At 39.0% G+C, this 16,942-nt stretch overlaps 1 protein-coding gene across 1 annotated transcript; it reads right to left on the bottom strand.

Annotated features, from left to right (window-relative positions):
- Positions 1-851: 851 nt before the first annotated feature.
- Positions 852-4,049, bottom strand: RPA3 (replication protein A3). The gene is made up of 4 exons (XM_007450789.1): positions 3,897-4,049; positions 2,725-2,799; positions 1,790-1,898; positions 852-1,223 (listed from the first exon to the last, which is right to left on the bottom strand). The coding sequence occupies exons 1-4, from the start codon at positions 3,993-3,995 to the stop codon at positions 1,141-1,143; spliced, it is 366 nt and encodes a 121-aa protein (XP_007450851.1). The 5' UTR covers positions 3,996-4,049; the 3' UTR covers positions 852-1,140.
- Between the last annotated feature and the right edge of the window lie 12,893 nt (positions 4,050-16,942).

The raw sequence follows: 16,942 nt of genomic DNA, 5'->3' as shown, positions 1-16,942 counted from the left end.
AAAATCCTGAGAAAGAGATGCTATCATGGTTACTCTTATGTGTCAGTATGACTGAGCTAAGGGATACCCAGATAGCTGGTAAAACATTATTCTGGGTGTATCTGTGAGCGTGTTTCTGGAACAGATTAGCATCTAAATCAGTAGACTGAGTAAAGATGGCCGTTGCCAAAGTATGTGGGCATCATTCAATCGGTTGAGAGTCCAAATAGAACAAAATGGCAGAGGAAGGGCAAATCTGCTCTCTCTCCTTGAGCTGGAATGTCCATCTTCTCCTGCCTGCAGCCACTGGAGCTCCAGGTTCTTGGGCCTTCAGACTATGGGACTTACACCAGTGTCCTCCCAGTTCTCAGGTCTTCAGACTGTGAGTTACACCATCATCTTCCCTTATTCTCGGGCCTTTGGACTCGCACTGTATTATACCACTGGCTTTCATGGTTCTCCGGCTTGTAGATGGCAGATCCTGGGACTTAAGCCTCTATAACCATGTAAGCCAATCTGCATAACATATATATATATATATATATATATATATATATATATATATATCTCCATATATGTCCTATTGGTTCTGATTCTCTAGAGAGCCCTGACTAATGTAGGTACTCAAAAATTACATAAGATGTTGGATTCTATTTGCTGTTTTAATAAAATCATTTTTTCACAGAGTGTCAAGGAAGTAATTAACATGGTGTAATTCATGAGGTAGCAAGTAAATTCTTAACGCAATTAGCCCAGGGTTTCATTTGGTAAGTCTAAGTCCTGACCTTACAGCTATGAAATTCCAAGTTTGTGCCTGAATAGATGACTAAAAGAATAAGAATGATATGACCAACGATATGTATCATTTAAACTTTTATTAATAAAACAGAAAACTAAACTCAGCCAGCTGCTTTTTTCTTGCATCCAATCTGACCATATGCCAGAGAAATGATTGTTTATGAGGACTTAGGTGAGAACTGTCAATAAACCAGTTCTGTTGAAAATGCCATACTGGAATATCTAATAACGTTAGGTAAATGAAATTAAAAAGAGAACAAATAACAGTATTAAAAATCACAGGAATCTCTCCTTTAAATATCAGGGCCCTCCTTTAATAATCTTCAGTGTAGCTCATTGGCAATCATAAAAAATTCATCAAGTTCAACCATACTGCACAACCCCCAAAGGAAAAAACTGAGGGAACTCATGGGTAATTTTCACAGCTTCGTTGTAAAGTCCAAGATCTGAAAGAAACAGTTCAGCAAAAATTTAATCTACAGTGGAAAGCTGTAACATCAATTACTATCTAAAGAGTTATACCTATTTCTCTTTTCTCTCCCTTTTAGAGGTCAACCTGTTTTCACAATCCATTTCCTAAAACTGAGATATAGATCATCATATTTATTTAACTATGGCTCCAAAAAATAAAAGACATGGAGTATAGGAGACCACCCATTTTGACATCCATTGTACAGACACAATTCTTGCCTGGTTGTGTTTTAGGTGCTGTGCATTATTTGATGCCTTTAATCTATATATTAAAATCAAACAAAACTATTAACATTATTTTTGTTTACCCCATTTAAAAAACTTTTCTTTCCACAAATATTAATTAATCTTTGTTGAGTTTCCTACATACACAAGCACTGTTTAGAAGCAGGCCAAAATGTCCTACCATTTTCCTTTTGGATCAGAAAATTCTATAGAAATTGAAAATGTAGCAGGACTGAAACTCAAGACCAAGATATAGCAAGTTAAAAATAAAATTGTTTTCCACCTAATTCCATGAATTACAGAATGTTTTATTTACCAAAAGGATGGTTATCTTCTTTAAATTGCACATAAGATGCACACAGAATGGTTGCCTTGGCCGTTACTCTTCCAACTACTTCCACGATTCCAGAGATTTCTTCATCAAGCTAACACAAAGAACAAAATGTCAACTTGGTGTTATCACATTTTCAGTTGATAATTAACTTGGAAAATTGTCCTACAGTTTACTAATCTTATCTTTCATTTCATGTAGAAAAATAATTTTAAAATTTATCAATGCAAAAATGGAATTATAACTTGTTAAAAAATGTTTGAGTACTTATTACTGTTAGCATGTCACCAGTCCTGTTACCTTTAGCAGTGGCTTTGGGTCCAAAGATACAGTTAAATGTTTAAGTTGGAAGACAAAATCACTTAAAGATACTGAGAATGTCCAGCATTTCCACAAGGAGTAATTTGTTTAAAAGGACCCATTGAAAGGAACTTTCTGTTAACTGCATTTGTACAGTGTGTTCTGCATCCATTAACCAAACAGCATACAGATCTGTCTTCATAAAAGACCAAGAAAATATTTTTAAGTACAATAAAAATAAAATGTAAAAACAAATAAGTGACAACTGAAAATAAATGTAGACAAAAATAGAAAACCGAATTTTAAAAATGTAAAACTCTTGAGGGAAGAAAAAGTGATTTAAACGGAAGATTTTTCTTATGTGATTTTCATAAGGAATGAGAACTGTCACCCAGCATTTAAGGGGTGTAGTAAAAAAATAACAGAGCCAAAAAAATCATTGGTTAGAAATGTAAAGGGAAATATAATATAAGAAGAGGACAAATATTTGATTTTAGAGAGGGAAGTTTGATAAGCTGGTCCTTTATACATCCAGTTCCAAGAATCAGAAACATGAGCAACAAACCAAAACAAGATGAAGAATTAATTAGAATATACATAGAATTAATACTTAAACATACAGGCTCCATCAACTCAATAGTTCCATTTTTTCCTTCTCCATCTGAAAGAATAAACATTTTCCCAGTGGGATGAATCTGAAAAATAAAAATATTAAAAGTTTGACAAAAGATGAGCAGATTGACCCAAACTTACTTAATCGATGCACACAAAGCAATTGTTTTTGAACAGTTTAACTGGTTCACATTATCGTGTGTTACCATACATACCTGATCAAACGATGCCCAGTTAAATCTGAATTTCAGATAAACAACAAACATTTTCCATACAAATGTGTCCTGTATTTTTATTTGCTAAATCTGGCAACCCTATGCTAAGAACAATTAAAGGGTCCATATTATCTAAAAGTGAGATCTACTGCCACCCATGATTTAAATGGTACGTATCCCACAGAGGATATGTTTTTAAAAATTAGGCATGAGGAAGTAAAGAGAGAACTGGTTGTCAGAAAACCTAGGTTCTAGTCCTGTAAGACAGCGGCAGAGTGCAGTCAGATTCCGTTTGTATGACAGCTTTGCTACTTACTGCGGCCTTGAACCGTACACTACTCCTAACCAATTTCCCTATCTGTGAAGTCCGAATACACCTATTTCAAGAAGATATGTGACTGAAATAAACTAATAAGCCTTTATACAAAAGTTTTCTAGGTTCCCTGGTCCCGACACTTTGGGCCTGCTTCTCACCAGCAGGACGAGGGGCTGCACTCTAATAAAATAACAGACTGGTATTGGATCAGCGAAGTACAATCAAAGAATGTTTTATAGAAAAGCGACTTCAACGAGAAAACGAAGTCTGAGAAAAGAGGAAACTGCATAAAAGAAGGAAACAAGAAAACTGGACTAGTTGTCAAATCTGGGTAACTAAAAAATCAGGAAGTAGATCGAGTTATGTCTATAATTTCCTTTAAGTAAACACAAACGAGGGTGGGACGCTAGAATTTAGAAAGGAGCGCGTTCGAAAACGTCGCGATTCCGCGTCCTAAAAGAAGCGCCAAAATAGGGCTGCAGTGGTTAAAAAGTGTGCAAAAAGTTCCCTTGTGAGAAATAACGCAATGGGGAGCGGAGTGATGCTATAAGGCTGTCCCTCCTCCTTCACCCTCCGTTACGCACCCTGAGGCCGCTACCCTGTCACGGAGCCCCTCCCCCAAGGAGCCCAGGGTGGTGAGTGTGCGCACCTTCTCCAGCCTCCCTACGAAGCAAACGGGCTGGTCTATGAACTGAGCTAGCATGCTGGCGTTGATGCGCACCTTGGGCGACTCCATCACGTCCACCATGATTGCAACGCAAGGCCAGCAGCCGGCAGGAAACTAGCGGACAACTGAGACTGTGCGCCCCACGGACGTCTACAGGGCGGATTCCTCCGAAACCAATCGGCGGAGGCCAGCACTCTCGCTCCACCAATCAAACGCACGGAAATCTCGATAGCAATCGCGCAGTCCCCCGAAAGCGAAGAAAAAGGCAAAGACCCGTCCGGAAGTGGAGATCGGCTGCTTAGTGACGCGCGGCGTCCCGGAAGTTACCTGGGTCTTCCGCGAAGCGTACGTGGAGGAGGGGCTTGGATGGGGCGGGGCTGAGGCTCCCTTCTGAGGTCTCGGTCTTCCCTTCCGCGACTTAACCCCGGAAGCAGGGTGGCGGGCTCCTGTGCTGGTGCGGCGGGGGACTGCGGCGCGAGCTTCAGGTACCTCTTCTCGCGGGAGTCGCCGCTGCCTTACTGTTGCGGAAGAGAGAGGCGGGAGTGGGTACCTGTTCCCCCGTGGCACTCTCGGTGCTGCGCCACCAGCTGTTAGCATTTCCCCGCCTCCCCTCTTCCCACTTCTGCTTGGGAAGCGCGGGGTTCTTGCTGAATGAAATCTGGGGAGCGGGTCTCTTTTTGAACCCCGCCCTTCTGGAAACGAGAAGTGGGGTCGCCAGTGATTTTCATCGCCTTTGTGAAGCTCCTGCTGCTTGGTGGCAGAGGGTCGCTGATTTACCGCCCCAGCTGCGTTACTTTCCTTCGTCAGTTTCCCCACCTGTGAGAGGAGGGGCCTGACCCTATTACCTCTATGACCCTTTCTAGCCCCGACATTCTGGCCACACTGTGGCCAGGGTTTTCTCACCTCATTGTTAGCAACGAATTGAAGCATTTGGGAGTGGGTGAGGGAAGGACCTCTAGGCTAGGAGAGGAGACGAATTTAAATGGCTGTTAGATTCTGAGCAGGTGAGTTTCTTCCTGAGACATGATTTACCTATCTGCAGAATGAGGAGGTTAGATAACTCAATGGCAAGGTCCCAGCTGACTGAGTTTTGTGCATATGATTTACGGACTCTTCCTTCTTAACTCCCCAGGAATCTTTTTCCCTATTGCTTTCCACACCTCATGACTCTGGAGGGGAGATAAGGAGGCGTGGAGGATAACGCGTTTGAAGGAGATTTGAGGGGATTCCTTGAATCTGTTGCTGGCTCATGTGGCTGTTGATTTTGGGGGCTTTATCTTCCGGGATTTGATACCTGCCTTGCCAGCGATATTCCCGAATGAGTGCTCATTAAAAAAACCTGCCAACGGTGCTCCGGAAATTGGAAAAAAAAAATCGGGGGGGGGAATATTATTAGTTTTTGGAAACCGAGTCCATCAATTTGCCTAAAGCCAATTCAGGTACCTATCTAGAGTCTCCAGTTTAGTCCCGCAGTTGCCTTAAGCTAAGAAGTTCCTGTTTGAGACGTCACGCGGCAATTTAAGATGGAAATCTGATGTGCCGTAATTAAATGATAGTTTGCATCTCTCCGTGTTTATTTAGCACTTAGCATCTATGTAAATATATTTGCCTTTTAATGTTGCTGTCACTGAAACATCTGAAGGATTTCGTTAGCAGATGCAGGGTGCATGTCTGTTGGTGCATAAAAAAGTGGTTGTCGGTGCAAGTGAGCAGAGCGTCTTTTATATTCCGTGCAGAGCCTTAACATCTTCTGCACTTCAGGGTTTGGAAACCAAGTTGATCGCATTATATAGGGTAGAGTACACATGAATATCTTTAATAGCAACTGTTTTTTAAAGAGCAGCCCTTAAAGCACCAGATGCTAATAGCACTGTTTTATAACAGTTAAAAGACCACTTTTGCCTTACAAGCGCATCTTTTTTTCTAAACAGGGAGATGAACAAGAAGATAATTTAAAATAGCTTCTTGGATATTTTTTCAGTCACGTGAAATGTATTACGTGGTATCTAATGCACAGAGAAGAGTATATATAGCTGATATGTATTGTTTCCAGAGAAATGAAATGAGCCCATGTGGGCCTCTCATTTAGAGTAAGAAATGGAACTTGATTCACCATTAGGGGTGGGCATCCTCAGTTAAGTCCTCCTCTCTACCAGCCAGAAAGAAACACTCTCTTGAACTTTGTGTTAAGCACCCTAAGCTTTTCTGTATAGTTTTATCACGCGTGTAGCCGTTCGTAAATGGCGTGGTACCGATTTATCCTCCTTTCAGGAGTGTAGGAGAATTCCAGTTGATCCACATCACCTCATAGACCAGGGTAGGTGGTAGAACATCAGCATGTAGTCCCTCCAGTTGATCCACATCACCTCATAGACCAGGGTAGGTGGTAGAACATCAGCCATGTAGTCCCCATTCCAAGCAGCAAAGAAGTGGGCAGACAAAAGGGTCTACCTTCATGGGACTCAGCTCCCTTTAAAGAGCCCTCCCGGAAGTCCTTCACAACTTGGAGTTCTACTTATTAGGTTAAGAACTTTCCCTTCTATTCCTAGTTTGATAAAAGTTTTAACTGAGTGTTTATGGAGTGTGATCAAATGCATTTTTTTTGCCTTGAGATGATTGAAAGGAATATATTTTTCAGTGGTGAATAACACATTCCTGGAAGAAACACAACTTGGTTATGATATCTTTTATTCTGTATTCCTGGATTTGATTTGCTATTGTTTTGTTTAGGATTTTTGCATTCGTGTTCATGAGTGAGACTGGCCTGTAGTTTTTCTTGCTTGTATACAGTCTTTGTCAGATTTTGGTATTATTAGCATTAGAGTAGTCTCATGAAATCAGTTGTGGAGTGTTTTCTCTATTCCCTAGATTTTGTGTAAACTTGGAGATACCTGTTCGTTGACTGTTAGGTAGAGCTCACCTGTAAAGCGTTCTGGGTTTGGTATAGTAACCTGTACCTTCTGCTTTAAGCATATCCCACAAGTTTTTCATAAGTAGATGTTCATCATCATTAAGTTTTAAATATTTTCTAGTTTACAGCATATTTCTTCTTTGATTCAAGGGTTGTTTTTGTTTCCAAATATATCGGTTTTATTTATTAAAGTTGTTTTGCTGTTAATTTCTAGGGTAATTACATTATCATCAAATGGTATGGTCTGTCTGATGCTAACTCTGAAAGTATGAGACTTGCTTTAAGACATCAAGTTTTTGCAAATGTTTCATGTATTCTTTGGAAAAAAATTGTGTTTTCCAGTTATTGGGTCAAACTTGTTAATTGCAGTATTCAGCTATTTCTATTTTCTTACCTTTTGTCTGATTAATGTCTCAATTATAGAGATAATTGCAAGTGGTAGCATTGGCAGTTTCTCCTTGAACTTCTGATGACTTGTGCTATATTTTTTTGAAGATTTGGTTTTCACTACATACAAGATGAAGATTATGAAATAAAATGGTGTGATGAAGTAGTGACTATCTCAAATCATGCTTTTTGCCTTAAAGTTAATTTTGTTGCTACTGCTGTAGACACATCGGCTTTCTTTTTGTTAGAATTTGTTTGCTGTCTCTTTTTCCTTCCAGTACTTCACCTAAGGGAGGCAAGACTCATGAGCTTGGATGTTCATTTCCTCATCTCTTTGGTGGCTTATCAGAGAGCTGACCTGGCAGGTCTCAGCTCAAAGGAGGAGCAGACTGATACCAGCCTGTGGGCTCCAGCAGCTCCTTCCCAGCAAGGCGCTTCTTTAAGCAGTAAGCTTCCATTATGACAGAATTGCCCAAATGTGTGGAGGCTGGATTCTTATTATTTGTTTTAATTGAAGTATAATTAATTTACAATATTGTGTTAGTTACAGGTGTACAAAGTGACTCAGTTTTATGTTCCTTTCAGAATCTTTTCCATTATAGGTTATTATAAGATACTGAATATCGTTCCTTGTGCTATACGTAAATCTCTGTGGCTTATCTATTTTATGTGCAGTAGTTTCTATCTGTTAATCCCGTACTTCTAATTTATCCCTCCCTGCTTCCCTCTCCCCTTTGATAACCGTAAGTTTGTTTTCTATATCTGAGTCTGTTTCTGTTTTGTATATAGATTTAATTTTTTTATTTTTTAGATTCCACATATAAGTGATGTCATATAGTATTTGTCTCTCTCTGTCTGACTTACTTGGTATAATATTCTTTAGGTCCATCCATGTTGCTGGAAATAGCAGTATTTCATTCTTTTTTATGGCTGAGCAATCGTCCACTCGGGGTGTGTGTGTGTGTGTATACATATACTACCTCTTTTTTCTTTTTTTAAAAATTTACTTATTTTTTGGCTGTGTTGGGTCTTCGTTCCTGCTCGCGGGCTTCTCCTTAGTTGCGGCGAGCAGGGGCTACTCTTCGTTGCAGTGCACCGGCTTCTCATTGTGGTGGCTTCTCTTGTTGTGGAGCATGGGCTCTAGACGTGCGGGTTTCAGTAGTTGTAGCACGTGGGCTCAGTAATTGTGGCTCGCGGGCTCTAGAGCCCAGGCTCAGTAGCTGTGGAGCACGGGCTTAGCTGCTCCGCGGCATGTGGGATCTTCCAGGACCAGGGCTCAAACCCGTGTCCCCTGCATTGGCAGGCGGATTCTTAACCACTGTGCCACCAGGGAAACCCCATACCACTTCTTTTTAAGCCAGTCATCTGTTGCTGGGCATCTGGGTTGTTTCTATGTCTTCACTATTGTAAATAGTGCTGCTATGAACATTGGGGTGCATGTATCTTTTCTAATTAGAGTTTTCATCTTTTCTGGATATATGCTCAGGAGTGGGATTGCTGGATCATATGGTAGTCTAATTTACTATTTTAAGGAACCTCTGTACTGTTTTTCATAGTGGCTGCACCAATTTACATTCCCACCAGCAGTGTAGGAGGGTTCCCTTTTCTCCACACCCTCCACAGCATTTATTATTTGTAGACTTTTTGATGATGGCCATTCTGACAGGTGTGAGGTGATACCTCATTGTGGTTTTGAATTTCATTTCCCTAATAATTAGCTATGTTGAGCATCTTTTCACGTGCCTGTTTGCCATCTGTATGTCTTCTTTAGAAAAATGTCTATTTATGTCTTCTGCCCATTTATTGATTGGGATGTTTGTTTTTTCATTGTTGAGTTATATGAGCTGTTTGTATATTTTGGATATTAACCGCTTGTCAGTCACATCATTTGCAAATATTTTCTCCCATTCATAGGTTATGTTTTTGTTTCGTTTATGGTTTCCCTTGCTATGCCAAAGCTTTTAAGTTTGATTAGGTCCCATTTGTTTATTTTTGCTTTTATTTCTTTTGCCTTGGGAGACTGATCTACAAAAGTACTGCTACATTTTATATGAGAGAATGTTTTGCCTATGTTCTTTTCTAGGAGTTTTACGGTGCCATGTCTTATATTAAGGTCTTTAAACCATTTTGAGTTTATTTTTGTATGTGGTGTGAGGGAGTGTTCTGATTTCATTGACTTACTTGTAGCTGTTCAGCTTTCCCAGCACCACTTGTTGAAGAGAATTTCTTTTCTTCATTGTATATTCTTGCCTCCTTTGTTGAAGATTAATTGCCTGTAGGTGTGTGGGTTTATTTCTGGACTCTCTATTCTCTTCCATTGATCTTTATGTCTATTTCTGTGCTAGTACCACACCGTTTTGATTACCATAGCTTTGCGGTATAATGTGAAGTCTGGAATGGTTATGTAGAAGCTGGATTCTTTTTTTCTGGGAACACTAGTGTGTGGTGGATCATGAGTACTTTGCCACTTCTGTGCTTGTTATGTTATCGCCAGTACACCTTATTTGATATTTATACTGTGTGACCCTTGTGGTATTTGTGTCTGCGTTGGCCTGATAACTTTCAACTTTTCTGTTGAAACACCTTTTAGGTGTTTCTCTTGTAAATGGTGCATATAGCTAGAGGTTTAGTTTTTCTGTCTTTTGTCCATTTACATCGATTGTGGCTACTGATATTTTTGGATTCATTTTAACAGTCATTTTGTGCTTCCTGTGTGTTCTCCTTTTTTTTTTGTTGTTGTTGTTTATTTTTTTCTCCATTCTTGCCTTCTTTTGAATTGACTTTTTATTTTTATTTTTTTCCCGTAATTCCACTTTATTCCTCTGTATTAGTTTGAATGTTACATATTCTTAAATAAAATATTTTGTGGTCATGCTTTAACAAACACATTAAAGTCTAAAGTTACTTTACTCTGTCTCAAGACAAGAACCTACAACTCCACTGACCTTTTTCCAATTACATGCTGTTGTCTAGAGTTTTAGTTCTATCTTGATTCCTTTTAACTCCACAAATTAGGCATTATTATTATCTTATGCAGTTAATATTTGCTTGGAATTATTCATATATGTATCATTTTCTTCACTTACTGTTTATTTTTACATCTCAACATTTTTTCTGTTGTTGTTTCCTCCCCTTTTTTTTTTTTGAGGTACCTTCTTCGGAAGTTCTTTCAATGAGAATTGTTGGCAGGACATTCCATCAGTTTGTGTTTTTCTGAATATGGTTATTTCATCCTTGTTTTCAAAAGATAGGTTTATTATCTATCTACATAGAATTCTTTTTTTTTTTTAACATCTTTATTGGGGTATAATTGCTTTACATTGGTGTGTTAGTTTCTGCTTTATAACAGAGTGAATCAGTTATACATATACATATATTCCCATATCTCTTCCCTCTTTGTCTCCCTCCCTCCCACCCTCCCTATCCCACCCCTCCAGGCAGCCACAAAGAACCGATCCGGAATCCCTGTGCCATGCGGCTGCTTCCCACTGGCTATCTACCTTACGTTTGTTAGTATATATATGTCCATGTCTCTCTCTCGCCCTAACACAGCTCACCCTTCCCCCTCCCCATATCCTCAAGTCTGTTCTCCAGTAGGTCTCTGTCTTTATTCCTGTTTTACCCCTAGGTTCTTCATAACATTTTTTTTTCCTTAAATTCCATATATATGTGTTAGCATACGGTATTTGTCCTTCTCTTTCTGACTTACTTCACTCTGTATGACAGACTCTAGATCTATCCACCTCATTACAAATAGCTCAATTTCGTTTCTTTTTATGGCTGAGTAATATTCCATTGTATATATGTGCCACATCTTCTTTATCCATTCATCCGACGACGGGCACTTAGGTTGTTTCCATCTCCGGGCTATTGTAAATAGAGCTGCAATGAACATTTTGGTACATGACTCTTTCTGAATTCTGGTTTCCTCAGGGTATATACCTAGTAGTGGGATTGCTGGGTCATATGGTAGTTCTATTTGTAGTTTTTTAAGGAACCTCCATACTGTTCTCCATAGTGGCTGAACCAATTCACATTCCCACCAGCAGTGCAAGAGTGTTCCCTTTTCTCCACACCCTCTCCAGCATTTATTGTTTCTAGATTTTTTGATGATGGCCATTCTGACTGGTGTGAGATGATATCTCATTGTAGTTTTGATTTGCATTTCTCTAATGATTAATGATGTTGAGCATTCTTTCATGTGTTTGTTGGCAGTCTGTATATCTTCTTTGGAGAAATGTCTATTTAGGTCTTCTGCCCATTTTTGGATTGGGTTGTTTATTTTTTTGTTATTGAGCTGCATGAGCTGCCTGTAAATTTTAGAGATTAATCCTTTGTCAGTTGATTCATTTGCAAATATTTTCTCCCATTCTGAGGGCTGTCTTTTGGTCTTGTTTATGGTTTCCTTTGCTGTGCAAAAGCTTTGAAGTTTCATTAGGTCCCATTTGTTTATTTTTGTTTTTATCTCCATTACTCTAGGAGATGGGTCAAGAAGGATCTTGCTGTGATTTATGTCATGGAGTGTTCTGCCTATGTTTTCCTCTAAGAGTTTGATAGTTTCTGGCCTTTTCTGGCCGTCTTTAATCCATTTTGAGCTTATTTTTGTGTATGGTGTTAGGGAGTGATCTAATCTCATACTTTTACATGTACCTATCCAATTTTCCCAGCACCACTTATTGAAGAGGCTGTCCTTTCTCCACTGTATATTCCTGCCACCTTTATCAAAGATAAGGTGACCATATGTGCATGGGTTTATCTCTGGGCTTTCTATCCTATTCCATTGATCTATCTTTCTGTTTTTGTGCCAGTACCATACTGTCTTGATTACTGTAGCTTTGTAGTATAGTCTGAAGTCAGGCAGCCTGATTCCTCCAGCTCCATTTTTTGTTCTCAAGATTGCTTTGGCTATTCGGGGTCTTTTGTGTTTCCATACAAATTGTGAAATTTTTTGTTCTAGTTCTGTGAAAAATGCCAGTGGTAGTTTGATAGGGATTGCATTGAATCTATAGATTGCTTTGGGAAGTAGAGTCATTTTCACAATGTTGATTCTTCCAATCCAAGAACATGGTATATCTCTCCATCTGTTTGTATCATCTTTAATTTCTTTCATCAGTGTCTTATAATTTTCTGCATACAGGTCTTTTGTCTCCTTAGGTAGGTTTATTCCTAGATATTTTATTCTTTTTGTTGCAATGGTAAATGGGAGTGTTTTCTTGATTTCACTTTCAGATTTTTCATCATTAGTATATAGGAATGCCAGAGATTTCTGTGCATTAATTTTGTATCCTGCTACTTTACCAAATTCATTGATTAGCTCTAGTAGTTTTCTGGTAGCATCTTTAGGATTCTCTATGTATAGTATCATGTCATCTGCAAACAGTGACAGCTTTACTTCTTCTTTTCCGATTTGGATTCCTTTTATTTCCTTTTCTTCTCTGATTGCTGTGGCTAAAACTTCCAAAACTATGTTGAATAAGAGTGGTGAGAGTGGGCAACCTTGTCTTGTTCCTGACCTTAGTGGAAATGCTTTCAGTTTTTCGCCATTGAGGATGATGTTGGCTGTGGGCTTGTCATATACGGCCTTTATTATATTGAGGAAAGTTCCCTCTACACCTACTTTCTGCAGGGTTTTTATCATAAATGGGTGTTGAATTTTGTCAAAAGCTTTCTCTGCATCTATTGAGATGATCATATGGTTTTTCTCCTTCAATTTGTTAATATGGTTAATCACATTGATAGATTTGCGTATATTGAAGAATCCTTGCATTCCTGGAATAAACCCCACTTGATCATGGTGTATGATCCTTTTAATGTGCTGTTGGATTCTGTTTGCTAGTATTTTGTTGAGGATTTTTGCATCTATGTTCATCAGTGATATTGGCCTGTAGTTTTCTTTCTTTGTGACATCCTTGTCTGGTTTTGGTATCAAGGTGATGGTGGCCTCGTAGAATGAGTTTGGGAGTGTTCCTCCCTCTGCTATATTTTGGAAGAGTTTGAGAAGAATAGGTGTTAGCTCTTCTCTAAATGTTTGATAGAATTCGCCTGTGAAGCCATCTGGTCCTGGGCTTTTGTTTGTTGGAAGATTTTTAATCACAGTTTCAATTTCAGTGTTTGTGATTGGTCTGTTCATATTTTCTATTTCTTCCTGATTCAGTCTTGGCAGTTTGTGCATTTCTAAGAATTTGTCCATTTCTTCCAGATTGTCCATTTTATTGGCATAGAGTTGCTTGTAGTAATCCCTCATGATTTTTTGTATTTCTGCAGTGTCAGTTGTTACTTCTCCTTTTTCATTTCTGATTCTATTGATTTGAGTCTTCTCCCTTATTTTCTTGATGAGTCTGGCTAATGGTTTATCAATTTTGTTAATCTTCTCAAAGAACCAGCTTTTAGTTTTATTGATCTTTGCTATTGTTTCCTTCATTTCTTTTTCATTTATTTCTGATCTGATTTTTATGATTTCTTTCCTTCTGCTAACTCTGGGGTTTTTTTGTTCTTCTTTCTCTAATTGCTTGAGGTGCAAGGTTAGGTTGTTTATTCGAGATGTTTCCTGCTTCTTAAGGTGGGCTTGTATTGCTATAAACTTCCCTCTTAGAACTGCTTTTGCTGCATCCCATAGGTTTTGGGTCGTTGTATCTCCATTGTCATTTGTTTCTAGGTATTTTTTAATTTCCTCTTTGATTTCTTCAGTGATCACTTCGTTACTAAGTAGTGTATTGTTTAGCCTCCATGTGTTTGTATTTTTTACTGCTCTTTTCCTATAATTGATATCTAATCTCATGGCGTTGTGGTCGGAAAAGATACTTGATATAATTTCAATTTTCTTAAATTTACCAAGGCTTGATTTGTGACCCAAGATATGATCTATCCTGGAGAATGTTCCATGAGCACTTGAGAAAAATGTGTATTCTGTTGTTTTTGGATGGAGTGTCCTATAAATATCAATTAAGTCCATCCTGTTTAATGTATCATTTAAAGCTTGTGTTTCCTTATTTATTTTCATTTTGGATGATCTGTCCATTGGTGAAAGTGGGGTGTTGAAGTCCCCTACTATGAATGTGTTACTGTCGATTTCCCCTTTTATGGCTGCTAGTTTTTGCCTTATGTATTGAGGTGCTCCTATGTTGGGTGCATAAATATTTACAATTGTTATATCTTCTTCTTGGATCGATCCCTTAATCATTATGTAGTGTCCTTCTTTGTCTCTTCTGATAGTCCTTATTTTAAAGTCTATTTTGTCTGATATGAGAATTGCTACTCCAGCTTTCTTTTGGTTTCCATTTGCATGGAATATCTTTTTCCATCCCCTTACTTTCAGTCTGTATGTGTCTCTAGGTCTGAAGTGGGTCTCTTGTAGACAGCATATATATGGGTCTTGTTTTTGTATCCATTCAGCCAATCTGTGTCTTTTGGTGGGAGCATTTAGTCCATTTACATTTAAGGTAATTATCGATATGTATGTTCCTATTCCCATTTTCTAAATTGTTTTGGGTTCGTTATTATAGGACTTTTCCTTCTCTTGTGTTTTTGTCTAGAGAAGTTCCTTTAGCATTTGTTGTAAAGCTGGTTTGGTGGTGCTGAACTCTCTCAGCTTTTGCTTGTCTGTAAAGGTTTTAATTTCTCCATCAAATCTGAATGAGATCCTTGCTGGGTAGAGTAATCTTGGTTGCAGGTTTTTCTCCTTCATCACTTTCAGTATGTCCTGCCACTCCCTTCTGGCTTGTAGAGTTTCTGCTGAGAGATCAGCTGTTAACCTTATGGGGATTCCCTTGTGTGTTATTTGTTGTTTTTCCCTTGCTGCTTTTAATATGCTTTCTTTGTATTTAGTTTTTGACAGTTTGATTAATATGTGTCTTGGCGTATTTCTCCTTGAATTTATCCTGTATGGGACTCTCTGTGCTTCCTGGACTTGATTAACGATTTCCTTTCCCATATTAGGGAAGTTTTCAACTATAATCTCTTCAAATATTTTCTCAGTCCCTTTCTTTTTCTCTTCTTCTTCTGGAACCCCTATAATTCGAATGTTGGTGCGTTTAATGTTGTCCCAGAGGTCTCTGAGACTGTCCTCAGTTCTTTTCATTCTTTTTTCTTTATTCTGCTCTGCAGTAGTTATTTCCACTATTTTATCTTCCAGGTCACTTATCCGTTCTTCTGCCTCATTTATTCTGCTATTGATCCCATCTAGAGTATTTTTCATTTCATTTATTGTGTTGTTCATCATTGTCTGTTTCATCTTTATTTCTTCTAGGTCCTTGTTAACTGCTTCTTGCATTTTGTCCATTCTATTTCCAAGATTTTGGATCATCTTTACTATCATTATTCTGAACTCTTTTTCAGGTAGACTGCCTATTTCCTCTTCATTTGTTAGGTCTGGTGGGTTTTTATCCTGCTCCTTCATCTGCTGTGTGTTTTTCTGTCTTCTCATTTTGCTTATCTTACTGTGATTGGGTTCACCTTTTTGCAGGCTGCAAGTTCGTAGCTCCCGTTGTTTTTGATGTCTGTCTCCAGTGGCTAAGGTTGGTTCAGTGCGTTGTGTAGGCTTCCTGGTGGAGGGGACTAGTGGCTGTGTTGTGGTGTATGAGGCTAGATCTTGTCTCTCTAGTGGGCAGGTCCACGTCTGGTGGTGTGTTTTGGGGTGTCTGTGGACTTATTATGATTTTAGGCAGCCTCTCTGCTAGTGGGTGGGGTTGTGTTCCTGTTTTGCTATATGGTTGGCATAGGTTGTCCAGCACTGTAGCTTGCTGGTCGTTGAGCGAAGCTGGGTGCTGGTGTTGAGATGGAGATCTCTGGGAGATTTTCGCCGTTTGATATTATGTGGGGCTGGGAGGTCTCTTCTTGACGAGTGTTCTGAAGTTGGCTCTCCCACCTCAGAGGCAGAGTCCTGACTCCTGGCTGGAGCAGCAAGAGCCTTTCATCCACTCGGCTAGGTTGTCCAGCAGTGTAGCTTGCTGGTCGTTGAGTGAAGCTGGGTGCTGGTGTTGAGATGGAGATCTCTAGGAGAATTTCCCCGTTTGATATTATGTGGGGCTAGGAGGTCTCTTGTTGACCAGTGTCCTGAAGTTGGCTCTCCCCCCGCAGAGGCAGAGCCCTGACTCCCGGCTGGAGCAGCAAGAGCCTTTCATCCACTCGGCTCAGAATAAAAGGGAGAGAAGGTAGAGAAAATTAGTAGAAGTAGGAAGAAAGAAAGAAAGAAAGAAAGAAAGGAGGGAAGGAAGGAGGGAAGGAAGGAAGGAAGGAAGGAGGGAAGGAAGAAAGAAAGAGAGAAAGAAGAAAAGAAGGAAAGAAGAAGAGGAAGGAGGGAGGGAGGGAGGAAGGAAGGAAGGAAGTAGGGAAGGAAGGAAAAAATACAGAAAGAAAGAAGATACAGTAAAATAAAATAAAGTATAATAAAGTTATTGAATTAAAACAATAATTATTTAGAGAAAAAAAAAGGGACGGATAGAACCTTGGGACAAATGGTGGAAGCAAAGCTATACAGACAAAATCTTACATAGAAGCATACACATACACCCTCACAAAAAGAGGTAAAGGGCAAAAAATCATAAAACTTGCTCTCCAAGTCCACCTCCTCAATTTGGGATGATTCGTTGTCTAAAGGAGGGAAGGAAAGAAAGAAAGATAGAAAGAAGGTAAAGTATAATAGAGTTATTTAAATTAAAAATTAAGAAAAAAAATTAAATTTTTTAAAAAAACAATGGACGGATAGAACGCTAGGACAAATGGTGGAAGCAAA

The sequence above is a fragment of the Lipotes vexillifer genome, unplaced genomic scaffold (genome assembly GCF_000442215.2).
Source record: "Lipotes vexillifer unplaced genomic scaffold, Lipotes_vexillifer_v1.1 scaffold107, whole genome shotgun sequence".
Lineage (NCBI taxonomy): Eukaryota > Metazoa > Chordata > Mammalia > Artiodactyla > Lipotidae > Lipotes > Lipotes vexillifer.
This window is presented reverse-complemented; position numbering and strand designations above follow the sequence as displayed.

What these genes read in the sequence shown, in the direction of transcription:
- RPA3 (XM_007450789.1), bottom strand. Translation starts at nt 3,995, where the DNA reads ATGGTGGACGTGATGGAGTCGCCCAAGGTGCGCATCAACGCCAGCATG. An exon ending in CTATTGAGTTGATGGAGCCT is followed by an intron (nt 1,899 to 2,724) that starts GTATGTTTAAGT and finishes TCTTTGTGTTAG; the next exon opens with CTTGATGAAGAAATCTCTGG. An exon ending in AGAAGATAACCATCCTTTTG is followed by an intron (nt 1,224 to 1,789) that starts GTAAATAAAACA and finishes TGTTTCTTTCAG; the next exon opens with ATCTTGGACTTTACAACGAA.